Source organism: Papio anubis, unplaced genomic scaffold, assembly GCF_008728515.1.
Source record: "Papio anubis isolate 15944 unplaced genomic scaffold, Panubis1.0 scaffold775, whole genome shotgun sequence".
Classification (NCBI taxonomy): Eukaryota; Metazoa; Chordata; class Mammalia; order Primates; family Cercopithecidae; genus Papio; species Papio anubis.
In genome coordinates, this window is record NW_022167977.1 from 1 (window position 1) to 18,651 (window position 18,651).

General features: G+C 51.3%; 1 protein-coding gene across 1 annotated transcript; it reads left to right on the plus strand.

Annotated features, from left to right (window-relative positions):
• Window positions 1–2,571: 2,571 nt before the first annotated feature.
• LOC101026820 (putative protein FAM90A5P) lies at window positions 2,572–7,578 on the plus strand. The gene is made up of 4 exons (XM_031662585.1): window positions 2,572–3,668; window positions 4,155–4,354; window positions 4,814–4,922; window positions 5,569–7,578. The coding sequence occupies exons 1-4, from the start codon at window positions 3,546–3,548 to the stop codon at window positions 5,893–5,895; spliced, it is 759 nt and encodes a 252-aa protein (XP_031518445.1). The 5' UTR covers window positions 2,572–3,545; the 3' UTR covers window positions 5,896–7,578.
• Window positions 7,579–18,651: the final 11,073 nt, after the last annotated feature.

Below are 18,651 nucleotides of genomic sequence, written 5' to 3' on the forward strand. Positions count from 1 at the left end.
TTGTGTAAGTGTTTTCCCTGCAAAAAGTTGTCAAGATGCTTAAAGAAGTGGTAGTTGGTTGGCGAGAGGTCAGATGAATATGGCAGATGAGACAAAACTTCATAGCCCAGTTTCTTCAACTTTTGAAGCCCTGGTTGTATGACATGTGGTCACGCGTTGTGGAGAACTGGGCCCTTCATGTTAACCAGTGCCGGCTCCAGGTGCTGCAGTTTTCCATGCGTCTCATCGACTAACTTGGCATACTTCTCAGATGTAATGATTTCACCAGGATTCAAAAACTGTAGTGGATCAAAAGACCGGCAGCTGACCACCAAACAGTGATCGTGACCTTTTTTTGGTACAAGTTTGACTTTGGGAAGTGGTTTGGAGCTTCTTCTGAGTCCAACCAGTGAGCTGGCTATTGTATGAAATCCACTTTTTGTGGCATGTCATAATCTGATCAAGAAATGGTTCGTTGTTGTTTCATAGAATAAGAGAAGATGACACTTCAAAAGGATGCTTTTTAAAATATTTGGTCAGCTCATGAGGCACCCACTTATCAAGATTTTTCAGCTTTCCAATTGGCTTCAAATGCTGGATGACCATAGAATGGTTGACATTCAGTTCTTCGCCAACTTCTCATGTATCTGTAAGAGGATCGAATTCAGTGGTTGCTCTCAATTGGTCGTTATCAACTTCTGGCCCAGAGCCTGGGGCTGAGGCTGCCATGACCACCCTGTTCTCTTCCTTCTGGGGTCCCCAGGAAGCTCCCAGGACTGAACGATCACCACAAAATACAGTGGCCAGGATGGGAGGGCTGGAGGTCAACTACCCCCCACAACTGCCAACACAACCAAGACCCTATGGAGGTTGGCCCTGAGCTGTGGGTCCCTGTGGGATGCCGGCTCCCACGGAAACTTCAGGGGATGAGCATAGGTCCACCTGGCTGACAGAGCCTAGTGGGCACTGGGTATGTTAGGCCTGTGTAGGTAGGTTGGACAGCACTGGGTCTAGCCAGGGAGCCGGGGACTGTTGTGGCCAAAGTGGGCAACAATATGTTGCCAGAACCAAAACTACAGTGCAACCAGCCCAGCTGGTAGGGAGAAGGAGGCCTGCCTAGCAGGACCATCCACTCCTGTCCTGCCCCCAAGCCCAGACTGCCTGTCTGTACTGGACATTGCCTGGTCCAGGGGGCCTGGGCATGATGGTCAGGTCATGCATCCCTGGGTTCCAGGCCTTGGTGGTCCCTTGGGAGTTGAGCATCCTCTAGGCAAAAGGAGGGCCCGCAGTACACTGTTTGCATTGGCCCCTGGGGGTATGACCCCACCCCGGCTTCTCAGTGCACATGGGGACGTGGCCAGGGCTCCTCACCTGCTCTGTGGCTCCAGGTCTGAACAGCTCACTGGGTGACTCTGACAGCTTCCTCCCCAAAGCTTGGGTCCTCATCTGTGGGAATGGGACCCAAGGAAATAGAGCCCCACCGGTGTCCTGGAGACTCTTCAAGCATAATGCCTGGAGCCGCAGGACGAGTTGAAAAAGGAGCTAGCAATCAAGGACAAAGCGGTATGTGTTTATTTTCTTCATCTGCTTCTCCTCCCAGTGCAGTCCCCAAGTCACGGTGGTTTCAAGGCTCCTGGAGGAGAAAACTCCGTGGAGGGTGTGGCTTGTAGGGCTTGCTGACACACTTCTGCATCAGGTGGGGAAGAAGGAGAAGCTCTGGAAGATGGATAACGCGTCGAGATTGTATTGTCAAGGTGAAATTTCTGATGACACTGGAGGCCCACGCTGGAAATAGGGTAAATATGGCACACTTCATTATCACGTCTATTTTAGTACTTACTAAAAAGACGCAAAGAAAAGAAGACAAAGGTACATGCAATTCAGTGCTAGCTGACGGGAAGCATCTATTCTTCAAAGCTTGCAGCTGTACACGTAGGTTTTAGAATGTCTGTCTGTTGGGATCCGCGTGTTTTGTAAACAAAGGAATGAACACACAAGACAACACAGGACAAGACATACATGGCGGCCCCCCCGAACGGCACACTCTACTTTATTTTATCAAGCCGTTTGTGGAATGTTGCAAGTCACGGGACATGTGTTGCTTCTCTGACCTTTCCTTGATTCGCAAGATCAGGAAACATTGACCAGTTCCCAGAGCCCACTGTTTACAGCTGGCTCCTTTGTCCTTCCTGTTTGCAGAGAAAGAATGTCGTGCTTTGTTTCAAGAGCAGGGCTTATCGGGAACATCTGGTTTGCGAGCACACAGTCCTCTACATCTGTCCATAGTGAACATTGTCTTAGAGTGGGCTGGGCAAATAGACCTTTCCGGTTGATGTAACTGGATGAAGTTGATAAGATTAGGTCCGTTTCCCGTCAGGGGTCCAGAGGCAGTAAAAAATGCAGCCTGGAAAGCAAAGGTCCCTCTCCGCTCCTGCCTCCGGCTTCCTGAAAGCTGCATCGCTTCCAACAGGGCTGCTCCAGCACCTGCCCATCTGAGCGCCAGCGCACCTGTCCATCTACGCGCCAGCCGAGGAAAGAAAGTAGACCTGTAATTTCAGGTTAGTTTCCCTGAACGACTGTTTGTTTCACGTAATCCCTGAGGGGTCGGGGGGAAAGAGACAAAGGAGACTGAAAGAAACAGATCACACTGGGGCTTGCTGACGGGGTAGGATGTGTTCTCCTTACCGGTAATTCTTGGAACAGAAAGCGAGAAAACATTTCCATCTCCGTGCCTGGGATAAGAGCCAGATGGAAATGCCAAAAGAAATTTACTCCAGCATGCTGAATTGGCGGGTAAATGGAAAAAGAGCTTTGGAAAAGGGGTGGTTTGCCCTTTAGCCATGTAAGAAATTCATATGCCACTTGTTCAGCGTTTGTTCAGATGAATTCGTATGGCGTGTGTAAAATACCAGAAAAATAAATAAAGAGGGGCTGGAGCTAAAGCCAAAAAGACAGAGCAGGAAAGACCATCACCTGCTAGTGTGGTAGAGAGGGAGATAACTTCTCTCGATGAATTTGTGTTTGGAAGTTGCCTAATGAAACTGCAAGAGTAGCGATTCGAGTTCTGATAGGAAGCATCCCTTATCCCTGACTTCAAGCAGACCTGCCAAGGGGTGACATCGGCCATGCCCTGTAGTTTCGATTCTTTTGTCCCTCAGGGGAGAGAGAATCCTTGTGTCTTCTACTGGAGTGAATGGTGAGAGACCTAAGTCCAGTCTCCAGAATCAGTTGTTTGGGTGGGATCGAAATCTCAACTCCAACTCCACATACCTAGGCCGTGGGCCGTGTGGCAGGCCTGGTTTACTCTTGGACCAGGTAGTCACGGCAGAGGCAGAGGAACACACAATATCTGAGGATGCACCCACCACATTGTGATCCACAGATTTGACCGACGGGTGGTGAGGTCTCCTCATGACCACACCGTCATGGAATTAGCTGAGGGTTTCTTGTGGGTGTGTGAATATCCAATGTCCCTAACCATCACTTTGGGTGTGTTTCTGTGTGATTCAGGTGACCCAACCATCAACCCCTGTAAAAGGCGGCCATAAAACGCCCAGGAGACGAAGATGATGGCACGTCGTGACCCCAAAAGTGGGACAAACAGACTCGTGAGAGCCCAGACCCTCCAGAAGCAGCAGAGGACCCCAGTTGGGCCAAGGGCTCCCCCACCCGATGAAGAAGATCCCAGGGTACGTCTAGCCCTGGAATCTTTTGGGTATCGAGGGGGACTAGGGGGTTAGTGTCACACGGTCTTCAGAGACTGGGTCGGATTCCAAAGAGTTCTGCCAGCACCACCCGGGTTGCTTTTCCCATCCAAGGTGGACCTGCCTTGGGACCTCCTCCCCGGCCCCACAGGTCCCTGGAGAGACTCTTGGGAGCAACCTCCCTTTCCACTCAGAATCCTGTGTAGCCAGGTTGGGCTGTGTTGTGGACATCGAGTTCACGATCGTCCCCGCTAGAACCCTGAGTCCTTCCTTTGAGAGTTCCTCCGTCACATGGGCTTTGGGAGGGAGCATCGTAACCGAACCCTGCCTCCACTTAAGGGCCCCCATGCCGGTGTCCCCTCTTTGGAATCCTCATTCAGTTCTGAATTCACAATCCGTCTCAATGTTGACATTGGATCACTGCCTGTGGCTTCAGCTCATTCACTGACATCACTTCCTTTCCACCCACAGGTCAAGTGCAAAAACTGCGGGGCCTTTGGCCACACGGACAGAGATACCAAGTGCTTCATGAAGCGCTGGAAAGAAGCTCCGATTCCCCAGACCTTTGGGAGAAAGGAAGGGAAGGAAAACCTGAAACCATGGAAGCCCCAGGTTCGAGGGAACCCTGGGCCCTTGAACGAGGAAAAGGGAGAGAAGGAAGAGAGACCAAGGTGAGCAGTGGGAGGGGTTTTCACCACCCTTAGGGTACTGCCACCTAAGGACACGGTGTCTCTGCACCCGCACACCGTGTGCCTTTCCGTCTCCGGGACAGGGAAGGAACGCTGCAGAGAAACAGACCAGAGCTCCGTGTCCTCCTGAGTTCCCCACCCAGGAGCTCCTTTGGCTCTGGGAGATGCAGGGACGGGGGAGAGGCGGGGGCGCTTCGTGCAGGTTCCCCATGACAGGGGGAAAAGCAACGGAATCCAAATGACAGTCCTTACTTGGGAAGCCTAGAGGGCCACCGGCAGGATGGGAAGGTTGGCACATGAGGGAAGGTGCAGAGGCGGAAAGGGCACAAAAGTTCCATTTATGTATCACAAAACACAGAACGGGACTGGGCCCCAGACAGGGTTCTCCCTGTCTCCTGGGGAGAAGCGGGGGGCAGGGCCCGAACTTTTTCTCTTCCGCAGGCAACAAGACCCGCAGAGGAAGGCTCTCCTCCAGATCTTTTCCGGGACTCCTCCGGAGAAGCAGCCGCCAAATCGAAAAGCATCCATGGAATCTTGTGATTATCTGAGGGTGAGTGTCACCCTGGGCCCCTGGTCTTTGTCTCCTCTAGGTCACCCTGGTTGATTTCCTTTCAGGTTCCCGTGTGTGTGAGGGGATCGGGGAACCCCTCTTCCCTGCCTTCTTGGGGTCAGGGACTCCACGATCCTTCCAGGTCCATTTGATTCCAGGTGAAGGCATCTAAAGATGCCATATTTTCTGTTGTTTTCTTTTCTGTGCAATGATGGCAAGCATGCCAACAACATCTTCCTAGCGGCCTGAGGAAGTTAGTCCCTCAGAGGCCCCAAATCTGGAGGAGGCTAACCCCAGAAACATGCATGTTTTCAGAAAACACGTCCTGGGAACCCTTCAGCCACCAACCTGCTATCAGAAAGGCATTAGTCCGTCCCACTTCATGGAAGACTGAGTGGAGGCGCTTTGATCCAGTTGATGCCCAAAACACAGTCTTTAGAAAAATGTTATTCTTAGATCATAGTGCGAGAGTGCATTTTTCATGGGTCTTGTCCCAATCGGCACTCACGTTGAGGATCTATCCCTACTTCCAAGGACTGCCTGTCCATACCGTATTAAGAATTTCCAGCTGTCTTCGGATGCCGTTGATTTCCATGTTGGCTCGATGCTGAGGAACTTCTAACGTTTGTGGTCTCCTTTCTTTCAGGTTGCAACCAGGCCAATGCCGGTCCCCACAAGCAATAAGAGGCCACGCGTAGACCCTGCCCTCACTGATGGCTCAGCTACCAAAATGTCTGACACGGTATCCGTCTCGGCTTCACTGACAGCTCCCTCGTTCCCCTCTCCTGAGAAGCCGAGAGCCTTCCTCGCTCACAGCCCTCACGTCACAGCGAAGTCTGAGGCTCCCTGTGTTCCTGTCCCCCTGAGTGTCCTCTATGAGGACCTTCAGGTTTCCTCCTCCTCGGAGGACAGCGATAATGCCCTGGAGAGAGACTGCAAGTGGCAGGGGCCCCGTGGTTTCCAGCTCCCGTAGCTTGGAGGGGACTGCAGGGACTGCAGAACTGAGGAACACAGAGCAGAGAGCAGACTGTGTGTGGTGACTCCCAAGCTCCCCAGCTGTGGTGCTTCTGTGGATGTTGGAGCCCAGGCCAGGCAGGGACCAGGTGCAGAGACTCTGCCTCATCGAATTCTGGTGAGGGACATCGTAGTTTGCAGGGCTCTCCGGAAACCCGCCACCAGAAGCTTCTGTGCCAGTGATTCGTTGCCTTAGAAACTGGGTGACGGCGACGCGCGGGAGTCAGACTTCCGCTGTGATGTCAGTAGGAAACTGGGGAATGACTGTGTGTTTGCTCTCCAGATGACTGAATCAGGGAACAGTTAGGGAACCCTGAGAGATGCAGGCCTTCAGCTGTGCCCCGCCCTGACAGCAGTGTTTTTTTTTTGGACGCTGTGAAGCGTTCTTTGCAAAGCGTTCTTGGGGTGTTTCCTCAGCCTCGAAAATTGGGCTGTGGAATGCTGTTGGAAACAGGTGTGTTTAATTTGTTTTGAAGTGAATAAAATTCTCAAAAAGATGACGTACTCTCTTTTGACTTTCATTCCGTGTTTGTGTGTAACTGATTTTCCAAGGGCTTGAAAATGTCTTGACTTGTCAGTAATCCAAGTCATTGTGTCTCCGAAACGGAGTTGATTGAGGGGACCGCAGGTCTTCGCAGGACCTGTGACTTCTTAAACATCCACAGGGGCAAGAGAACCTCGGCCCCACTCTACCAACACGCACCTAGTCAAATTCCGCCAAGTGAATCTCACGCACGCTAACACGTGGGGAGCGTTGCTTGCACCACGAGTCCCCATTTGGCTCAACGCCATGCCACGTGTGGGGTTCAAACTGTGACGGCCCCCATGAAGTGGTTTCCAGATGTGCGTATGAACAAGGCACACTTTCATTCGCCAAGTAGAACCCAGTAAAGCTGAAGTAAACTCCCAGATTTGGGATGTACTTCAGAGGTAGAACATTCATCCCGTCTTCTTTCCGGATGCCCGAGCACCGGGCCTTTCCATGCTTCTCCCCCGATCCTAAGAGTAGCTGAGGTCGAGACTCACTGAAAGCTCTAGGTAAAGATATCCCACCATGCACAGGCTATCTCCGTTCTCTGACCTGGGAACAACTCTGACCAGGATTCCACATCTAGGAGGCCTGGGAACTGAGTGGGATTTTCTGAGCAATGTCAAATGGCTGCTCCCTTTCCGCCGCCCTTGAGGGTCGTTACCTTGGTTATCCAGATCACCTAGAAAGTATCAGTATCCAGAATCAACAAGATCAACTCTCTGCTCCTCTGCAGCAGAAGGAGCATGACCAAAATGAACCAAAGAGCGTGGCAGGAAACGGTGTGACCGGAAAGCTCAGAGAACAGCCACAGGGGGATGTAAGCAGGCGTTCCCACCTGATCATGAATAATTAATGAAGCGCAAATCCAGGGGGAATCGAGTTTCAGCAGGTGCAACTCATCCAACGGGAGATCGCCGGAGGGCCAACAAGATTCAGCAACTGAGAGTCGGGTGTAGTGTCAAGTGGGACGCGACTGGTTCCAAAGCTCTAGAAGACCATGGGGTCACTTGGACCACGTGAGAAAATGCCCCCAGTGTGCTGGTTCAGCATTCTGACTCCTGCCTGTCTCTTCCCGCCCAGGGAACGTGGACCCTAACTTGTGCAGGTGCAGATGACTTAAGAGCAGAAAGAGGGACGGGTAACCCAAGTTCCCGGCCAAGAGAGTTCCACAGAAAGTCCGGCCGGATCTTCGCAAATCCAGAGAAATGGCAACGGGACCCAAGGAAATAGAGTTCACCGTGTCCTTAAAGACTCTTCAGGCATAATGCCTGGAGCCGCAGGGACGAGCTGAAAAGGAGCCAGGCAACTGGCGACAAAGCGGGTGTTGGACTTTCTTCATCTGGGTTTCCCAGCAGTCCTGGCCCACGGTGGTTTCAAGGACCTCCTGGAGTGAGAACACTTAGAGGGTGTGGGTCAGGGTTTTCTGCTGACACACTTACCGTGGGGAAGAAGGAGAAACTCTGAAGATGGATAACGACCGAGATTGCATGTCAAGGTGCACCTCCTTGATGACACTGAGGCCTACGTTGAAATAGAGTAAATATGCTCCAATTACACTGTGCCTATTTTAGCACCTTGTTTAAAAAAAAAAAAAAAAAAAAGATGTAAAACAAGACAGGGGTACATGCAATTCAGTGCTACATACCTGACGCCGTGAAACATCTATTCACAAAGCTTGCGCTGTACAGGTAGGTTTTAGAATGTCTGCATCCAGGTAGGGAGAGGATGATATTACTGCCCGTATCGCACGAGTTGTAAAACCCCTTCGATATTTTGCCTACAATCCTGAGGGGAGAGGATGATATTACTCCCAATATCGAAGAAGGCATACACCCCCCCTGGGACACTACGCCCAATATCCACGTTGGGAGACGATGACAATATGCCTAATATCGCGGGGGATGTACACCCACCCTAGGATATTGTTCCTTATATCGAGAATGGAAGAAGATGCTATACTCCCAATAACGCAGGGGCTGGGGCTGTACACCCCTCCTGTGATATTGTTCTTTATATCCTAGGGAAGAGAGGATGATACTACACCCAATATCGCAGGCGGTGTACACCCACTCAGTGATGTTGTTCTTAATGTACTCCACCTCCAGACACCAGGGATATCCTTCCTAATTCCAGGGGAAGGGAGGATAACATTATGCCCAAAATTGCTGGGGAGTATACACACCCTCTGTGATGTTGTTCCTAGTATCCAAAGGTAGAGACGGTGATATTACTGGCCATATCGCAGGGGGTGTACACCCTTCTGTGATATCGTTTTTGACATTCAGTTGGGGAAGAGGAAAACATGAATCCCAATATCGCAGAAGGTTTACAGACCCCTGTGATGTAGTTCCTAATGTACAGATCGTTCCTAATATCCAGGCGGGAAGACGATGACATGGCTGACAATATCGAAGGGGGTGGACACCTCTTCTGTGATATGGTTCCTGATATCCAGTGGGTGAGTGGATGATATTACTCCCAATAAAGTAGGAACAGTACAGCCACCCTGGGATTTTGTCCTTAATAACCACAGGGGAGAGATATTACTACCAATATTGCAAGGGGTGTACACCCCTCCTGTGATATTGTTTCTTATATCCAGGAAAGGAGAAGATGGTATTACTACCAATATTGAAGAGATATACAACTCCCGTGGGATATTGTTCTAAAGATACAGGTTGAAAGAGGTTGACATTCCATCCAATATAACAAGGGGTGTACAACCTGCCCGTGATATGAATTATAAAACCTAGAAGAAGAGAGAATGACATTGCTTCCAAAAACACACGGGGTGTACATCCACTCTGTGATATTGTTCCTGTCATCTAAAGGAAGAGATGATGATACTACTCCCACTACCGGAGAAGGTACACACCCCCCTGTGATATTGTTCCTCATAACTTCTAGGGGAGAGTATCATATTACTTTCAATGACAGTGGCTTGACACCCAGTCTGTGATATTGGTTCTGCACACCAACTCTGTGCCCCTCGTTTCCCATGCGTTCTCTCCTCACTGTTGGAACCTCGGGGGAGGCTTTGTCTTTGGTTACAGATGAAGACACGGGGGATCTGAGAGGTCAAGCAAGTTTGTTACTGGAAAGGGGTCCCGATCCAGACCCCAAGAGAAGTTTCTTGGATCTCACAGAAGAAAGAATTCGGGGCAAGTCCATAAAGTAAAACAAGTTTATTAGGAAAGAAAAGGAATAAAAGAATGGCTACTCTCGCCGGGCGCAGCGGCTCACTCCTGTAATCCTATAACGTTGGGATGCCGAGGCAGGTGGATCACCTGAGGTGAGAAGTTCGAGACCAGCTTGGTCCAACCTGGCAAAACCCTGTCTCCACTAAAATACAAAACATTAACTGGGTGTGGTGGCAGGTGCCTGTAATCCCAGCTACTAGGAAGGCTGAGGCAGGAGAATCGCTTGAACCCAGGAGGCGGAGGTTGTAGTGAGCCCAGATCATGCCACTGCATTCCAGTTCGGCCACAGAGCAAGACTCCATCTCAAAAAAAAAAAGAAAAAAGAAAGAAAAAAAAGAAAGGCTGCCCCATAGGCAGAGTCGCCCCAAAGGCTGCTGGTTGCCCATTTTCATGGTTATTTCTTGATCATACGCTAAACAAGGGTGGGACTATTCATGAGGGTTCCAGGAAAGGGGTGGGCAATTCCCAGAACTGAGAGTTTCTGCCCTCCCTTCCGAGACCATGTAGGGAAACCTCCAGATGTTGCCATGGCATCTGTAAACTGTCGTGGCGCTGGTGGGAGTGTCTTGTAGCAGTTAATGCATTATAATTAGCACATAATGAGCTGTGAGGACAATCAGAGGTCACTCTCGTGGCCATCTTGGGTTTGGGGCTTTGGCCGACTTCTTTACTACAACCTGCTTTATCAGCAAGGTCTTTATGACCTGTATCTTGTGCCGACCTCCTATCTCATCCTGTGACGAAGAATGCCTAGCCTCCTGGAAATGTGGCCCAGCAGCTCTCAGCCTCCGTTTACCCAGCCCCAATTCAAGATGGAGTCGCTCTGGTTCACGTGCCTCTGACAAGTTGGCCTGGGTTGAGTGTTCCCTAGTCTGTGGTTGTTGGAGCTGTTTTTAGGAGTAAGAGGTATTGTCAGTAGGAAACAGACCTCTGTTAGTCCTGGGGCTGGCACTCTGCCCCAGTATGTCGGCCTCATTTTAGTGGTGACAAAACTGGGGCTCAGAGACATCAACTCCCTCATCTCGGACCCCCAGACTCTCAGTGGTGGGCTAGGGTTCGAATGTGGAGCTTGTAGACCCATCATCTCCTCTGGTCCCCCAGTCTCTGCTGCCCAAGAGGAACAGGATCCCAGGATCCAGGCCCCTCATGGCACCAGCCAGGGTGGGTGGAGATGGGAAGGCACAGTTCCAAAACCCCCGGACTCTGAGGCAGGTCAGGGGCCGAGAGCAAGCCAGACCTGCGGACCCCACCCCGAGAAGAATGGCTGCAGGTCCGGCCCAGCGGGCAGGAGGTCTGTGTCTTCAATCAACGTGACGGCGCTTCCCGCTCCACCAGCCAGGCCGTGCCGTCTTTACGTTTCCAATGATGCGGCCTCCTCTCCAATTCCCAAGCCCAACCCACAGAGACAGCGATCTGGCTAATACCGAAGGTGTACACTACATGTGACTGCTCCTAATATATACAGGAACTGATATCATGACATTATTTTACTATCAAAGACTAGGTGTACACTGATGCGACATTAATCCCACATTTAGGGGAAAGAGGAATACCTGATTCCCAACATCACAATAAACTGACAGCAACCTGGAAATATTGCTTCATTATCTAATGAAGAAGCCGTGATGGATACTATTCCCTCAATATCGCAGGGAGGATACAGCTCTTCTGTGATATGGTGGTCTCCAGTATCCGAGGAGAGTGGACAGTGATACTACTCCCAGTATCACAGGCTGTGCTCCCACCTGCCCTGTGATATTCTTGCATATGCAGGAAGGAGAGGATGATATGACTCCCATAGAGCAGGAGGGGTAAACCCAGCCTGGGATATTGTTCCTCATATCCATGGAGGGGAGAGGCTGAAAATACTCCCAATATGGCAGTGGGGTGAGCCACCCCCGCAGGTGGGAATCTCACAGCCACCCCTTGACAGTTGGGGAGCCACTGCAGGGGATGAACCACCTACGCAGGTGGGGGACCACAGCCACACCTCCTCCCCTTGGTTGCTGGGGAGTTACCCCAGGGGGCAAGGAGCCACCCCCAGCGAGGGTGGGACCAATAGCCACCCCCTGGCTACTGGGAGCCGAATTCCCAGGGGTGAGCCACCCCCGCAGGTGGGGACCCACCCCAAGCACCCTCTCCCCCTTGGCTACAGAGCCACTCGCAGGTGAGCCACCCCCGCGAGGTGGGGACCACAGCCCCCTCTCCCCCGCCACAGTGAGCCACCCTCACAGGATGAGCCACTCCCCCACGCAGGTGGGGACCAATACCCCTTGGTTAGCACACCTCACAGGTGAGCCACCACAGGTGGGGACCAGCCACCCCGGCCTCCCCCTCTTGGGGAGCCACCCCGCAGGGTGAGCCACCTCCACAGGTGGGGACCACAGCCACCCTCTCCCTCTCTTGGCTATTGGGAGCCATGGTGGTCTCACAGCCTGTTTAGAATATTATGAGTAGTAGCTTCTCCTCCTCTGCAAATAATGAACTATTTCCTTTTTTCTTTTGATGACTCCATTTTGAACTATTTCACTGACGGGTGTGCATCTTCCGTGTATTACTCAGGAAACAATGATATAATTATTTATTAAATATCAAGAATCAATTTTAATAATTATCAGTAATACTATCAATTAATATTTTACTGTTAATATTGATGATGAGTATATTTAGATGATGGATGTCAAAAATTAATTTTTAATAATTACGTCATTTATTAATATTAATTCGTAATATTAATTTTTTTGCCAGTATCACTTAGTTTTGATTTAAGTAACATTAATTGTTGATATCATTATATTATTAATAGTGTTAATATTAATTATTAATACTAATATTTCAATTTTTAAACCGTATTAATATTTAGTATCTTTATTGTCATTGTTAATGTCAATGATTAGTATTAATTTAGTTATATTTATTAATATTAATAATTAATGGTCTTCTTCCTCATCTCCGATGTGGAGAAGATGATTTTATTCCCAATATCGCAGAAAGTGTACATTCTCTAAGGATTTTGTTCCTAACATCCAGGTGAGAGGATGATACTGCCCTGCATCAGCATCTAGTTGCAAAACCCCTTCGATATTTTGGCTCACAATCCTGAGGAGGATGATATTACTCCCAATATCTAAGAAGGCATACACCCCGGGACACTACATTACCAATATCCACGTTGGGGAGACGATGACAATATGCTCAATATTTCCGGGATGTACACTCACCCTAGATATATTGTTCCTTATATCGAGAATGGAAGAAGATGCTATAATTCCCAATACATAAAGACCTCCTGTGATATTGTTCTTTAAGTATCCTAGGGAAATAGAGGATGATACCACACCCAATATCGCAGGGCGTACAATCTCACTCAGTGATGTTGTTCTAATGCAATCTACCTGGCATACCAGGGATATCCTTCCTAATTCCAGGGAAGGGAGGATAACATTATGCCCAAAATTGCTGGGGAGTATACACCCTCTGTGATGTTGTTCCTAGTATCCAAAGGTGGACGGTGATACATTGGCCACATCGGGGTACACCCTTCTGTGATATCGCTTTGACATTCAGTTGGGGAAGAGGAAAACATGAATCCCAATATCGCAGAAGGCTTTATACTGTGATGTAGTTCCTAATGTACAGATCGCTCCTAATATCCAGGCGGAAGACGATGACATGGCTGACAATATCGAAGGGGTGGACAATAATTTTCAGATATGGCCCCGACATCCAGTGGGTGAGTGGACATTACCCCAATAAAAGCAGGGAAATTAGTACAGCCACCCTGGGATTTTGTCCTTAATAACCAGGGAGAGATATTACTACCAATATTGCAGGGTGTACACACCCTCCTGTGATATATTGTTTCTATGAATTGGTGAAAAGGAGAAGATGGTATTACTACCAATATTGAAGTAGATATACAACTCCCCAAGGGATATTGTTCTAAAAGATACAGGTTGAAAGAGGTTGACATTCCATCCAATATAACAAGGGGTACAACCTGCCCGCCAAGTGATATGAATTATAAAACCTAGAAGAAGAGAGAAATGACATTGTTTAAAACACACACGTATGCATCCATCAGGATATTGTTCCTGTCATCTAAAGTGGAAGATATTATATTCAATCCACCACCGAGAAGGTGGCATACACTCCCTGTGATATTAATTCATAACTTCTAGGAGAGTATCATATTACTTTTCACGACAGTGGCTTGACACTCCAGTCTGTGATATTGGTTCTGCACACCAACTCTGTGCCCTCGCTCTCCCATGCTCTCCTCACTGTTGGAACCTCGGGGAGGCTTCTATCTTGGTTACAGATGAAGACACGGGGATCTGGAGAGGTCAAGCAAGTTTGTTACTGGAAAGGTCCCTCATCCAGACCCCAAGAGAAGTTTCTTGGATCTCACAGAAGAAAGAATTCGGGCAAGTCCATAAAGTAAAACAACAAGTTTATTAGGAAAGAAAAGGAATAAAAGAATGGCTACCGCCGAAGAAGCGGCTCACTCCCGTAATCCCATAACGCTGGGATGCCGAGGCAGGTGGATCACCTGAGGTGAGAAGTTCGAGACTGTGCTTGGTCCAACACCTGGCAAGTCTCGTCTCCACTAAAATACAAACATTAACTGGGTGTGGTGGTGCCTGTAATCCCAGCTACTAGGAAGGCTGGAGGCAGGAGAATCGCTGGAACCCAGGAGGCGGAGGTTGTAGTGAGCCCAGATCATGCCACTGCATTCCAGTTCGGCCACAGAGCAAGACTCCATCCCCAAAAAGAAAAAGAAAAGAAAGAAAGGCTGCCCCATAGGCAGAGTCGCCCCAAAGGCTGCTGGTTGCCCATTTTCATGGTTATTTCGATCATACGCTAAACAAGGGTGGGACTATTCATGATGCGTGGTTCCAGGAAAGTAGCAATTCCTTGTGAACTGAGAGTTTCTTGCCCTCCCCTTCCGAGACCATGTAGGGCAACTCTCCAGATGTTGCCATGGCATCGTAAACTGTCTTGGCGCTGGTGGGAGTGTCTTTGTAGCAGCACGCATTATAATTAGCACATAATGAGCTGTGTGAGGACAATCAGAGGTCACTCGCGGGCTAATATCTTGCATTTGGGCTTTACCATCTCTTTACTACAACCTGCTTTATCAGCAAGGCTTTTATGGACCTGTATCTTGTGTCGACTCCTCCTATCTCATCCTGTGACTAAGAATGCCTAGCTCTCCTGGAAATGTGGCCCAGCAGCTCTCAGCCTCCGCTTACCTGTAGCCCCACCAAGATGGAGTCGGCTCTGGTTCACGCAGTTCTGACAAGCTGGCCTGCTGAGTGTTCCCTAGTCTGTGGTTGCTGGAGCTGTTTTTAGGAGGCAGGGTATTGTCGCAGGAACACCTCTGTTAGTCCTGGGGCTGGCACTTGCCTCAGCATGTCGGCCTCATTTTAGTGGTGACAAAACTGGGGCTCAGAGACATCAACTCCCCTCATCTCGACCCCCAGACTCTCAGTGGTGGGCTAGGGTTCACCGTGAGCCAGACCTATCATTCTCTCTGTCCTCTCAGTTCCTGCTGCCTAAGAGGAGCCAGGATCCCAGGATCCAGGCTCCCTCATGGCACCAGTCAGGTGTGGGTGGAGATGGGAAGGCACAGTTCCCAAACCCCCGGACTTGAGAGGCAAGGGGCAGGTCAGGGGGCCGAGAGGCCAGACCTGGTGGACTCCCACCTCGAAGGTTGCAGGTCCGCCCAGCGGCAGGGAGGTCTGTGTTCAATCAACGCGACGGCCTCACCCACCAGCCGGGTCACGCCCACGCTTCCAATGATGCGGCCTCCTCCACCCCAAGCCCAACCCACAGAGACAGCCATCTGGGGTCCACGTTTGTCAGCAGCCTCGACCCCTGCTTCCCTCGCCAGCCTCTCAGCCCCGCTGCCCGTTCTGGGAAAGCTCTCTCTCTGCTACCCCCCTGGTGGGGAGGCCTGGGCAGCCTACGGGCATGCCCCAGAACCCTCCTGGCTCTGTCACCTCTGCTGGGTGGCAAACCAACCCCAACACTGAAGGCAGCAGATGGCTGCCTGATTCCTTATGATCAGAGCTCCGCCCACTGGCAAGTCTCTCTACGGGCCTGAGTTTCCCCTTCCATTAAACGAGAGGTTGGGGGATACCAAGGAGGGGTAACAGCTTAGTGAGGATGGTAGGTTTCTTCTGGGGAGATGAATACATTTTGAAACTAGATGGCGTGAGTGGTTGCACAGGACTGTGAATGCACAAATGCCACCACATTATTCGCGTTGAAATAGTTAATTGCATGCGATGTGAAAGTCACCTCATTTAAAGTGTTTAAAAGAGGGGCCTGGGAGAGTGCAGTGTATGTGAGAATCACGTGGGACACCCACAGTCTCTGAACCTCGGTTTCCTTGCCGTAAACTGGCAAAGAGACCTTGTGAGCTGTGTTCCTGGGGCCAAGAGATTCCAAGAAGGAAAACCTGGGATTCCTTGGACTGGGATGAGGGCCCGGGGCCGGAAGTGGAGGGGGCAGGTGGGGACAGCTGGGGGGCAGCCCAGATAAGGCTTTCAATACTGGGTAGCAGCATCTACACAGGCGGAGATCCCTGCATCTCACTTCCCGCAGGGCTGACCAGTGGCCAGAGGTGGGACTGGCCAGGCTCGGCCCAATCAAGTCTGGGAGCAGAGGACACTGAGTGAGGGATCCCCGGGGCCACCCTCACTGGCCTGTGGCTCTCCTGACACAAGAGAGGTCCAGGAGCTGACCTTGGGTCCTAATGGGGGACACCTTCCTGGCAGCAGGCTGGCAGGGTGCTTTGGTGGTCAGTGTACTGGGCTCTGCGTCTCCGCCCCTACCTGCTGTGTGACAGTGGGCGAGACACCTAACCTCTCTGTGCCTCTATTTCTTCAATGGCGAACAGGGACACTAGCAGCCCCCACATTCGGGCACAGTGGCCTGAAGGTTAAAGGCAAGGACGGCACGAGACCTACAGCAAAAGCTCTGAGCAGGGAGAGCAGGGAGCTGCCCAGAGAGTTCCACCACCATCTCCCATCTGGCCACCGAGGAAACCGAGGCTCATGGTGACCTGGCCCAGGTCTGTTGGACTCATGGTCCTTCTCATCCCCAAGATCAGAGGGCTGCCACCAGGGAAGGAGCTCATCCCTAGACACAGCCCAGGAAGCACACAGGGAAGGATGTCCTGGGGACTTCGGTGTGTTATTGCAAAGAAAACATTTATTGCTATTTGAACCCTGCTTTCATGCCTCCATTTCCCAGAAAATGAGTCACGGGAGACACCAGGAGAGGGAGGAGACCATCCTCCTTGCACAAAACCCACTCCCTCGGATGCTGTCCTCAGCGAGGGTGGCTGGGGGCCAACCAGGGGGCCCACCCGCAGAGTGGCAGAGGAGGCAGGTTGACACTGCGGACGTTGAGCTCTGTGGCGAAGGTCCTGGCCTTCTGGTAGAAGAGGAGCGACTTCTCGCGGTCCAGGAGGAAGTTGTGGGAGACGGTGGCCAGCCGCGTGTAGATCTTCAGCTGTGCCTTCTTGTTGCCCAGGTCCATGGCGGCTGCCAGTGCCAGCTGGTAGTACCCGGCTGCCTCAAAAGGTCCTGAAGGGGACAGGTCATGCTCAGCAAAAGGGGGACTCAGAGCCCGTCTTCCCAGAGGCCATTCCTGTCTCCAGGTCATTCCACATGTCCAGCCAATGCTGGCTCACCACATGAACCCCGAAGCCTGTGACACTGCTGTGGTCTCAGCTGCAGGAGGTGGGGATGACCCTGACACCCCTGGAAGCCTTCCTGTCTGCCCCTACGTCCCACTCACCCCAAGCCTCCTGCCCCAGTGCCACCCTCTCCACAGGCAGTGGCTGCTTTCCCCATGGGCTGAGGTCAGGGCAGATCCTGCCTGCTCTGAGAGTTCCGTGCAGGACCCGTGGCTCCAAGCCACAGCAAGGGCACAACGTCGAGTGACCCAGGCTCCCCTCTGGCCCCTGCCCATGCTGACCATTTCCAGGCCCCCCATTGGACAGGCCAGGTACAAAACCATCTCACAGGGGTCCTCTCTGGCAATGTTCCCTGAAATATTGACGGAGTGTGACTCCCCAGACATCCACTCCCATTTTCAATGCATCTTTGGCTCAAACTCACCATCCCTGGGTTGGGATGCCGTCTCCCAGAACTCCTCCTTGACCCTCCCATCCCCCACCCGGCTTCTCCCCAAACGCCTCCTCCACATGGGGTCACCCAAGGTACCTCTCTAAGACCCATGCCTGGCCTGTCCCTCTTTACCATCTCAAGATGGCTCCCAGGGCCAAGGACAAAGTCCAAGATGCAGCAGTCCATTCCCCCACTGCCCCGCCCCACACACGGAGCAGGAGCGTGAGAAGGCCCCGAGTCACCACCACTGCTCATCCTATGCCCCCGGCCCAGCCGAACACTGGACTCTGTGCTGGGTGCGTGGCTGAGCCTAACGTCCTTGCTCCCAGTCTGAGGGACCTGGGAGTGAACACTGACCACACAGGGTGGCCCAGGCTGTGGCAGAGGGAAGCCCAGGAGCCTGTGGGGGGCCCAGGAGGCCCCAGACTCAGCCGGGGGTGGAAGGCAAAGGCTTCCTGAAGGTGGGAGCATCCAAAAAGCAAAACAGGGAAAAACCAGCCCAATGCATATGTCTCGCGTGTGCCTGTCGTTTGTGCCTATAATGATAATAATGCGTGTCCGTGTGTGTATTCTTACAATGTGCATGCCTGTGTGTCTGTGTGTGCGCACCTGTGTGTCGATGTGCATTTGTACTGTGCATTTCCATGTATTGCCTGCTGTAGTGTGTGCAGCAGCTAGTGAGTGGCAGGCTGAGCCAGTACATACCTAATCCTCCCTATTCCAGGGCTCACTCTCACATGTAGACTAAAGGGGACCCCATTTTAGAGGCGATCGGCAAAGATGCCCATTTACCCCTGCCTCTCTGCCAGCCTTCCAGGCCCCATGCAGTCCGGCTTTTT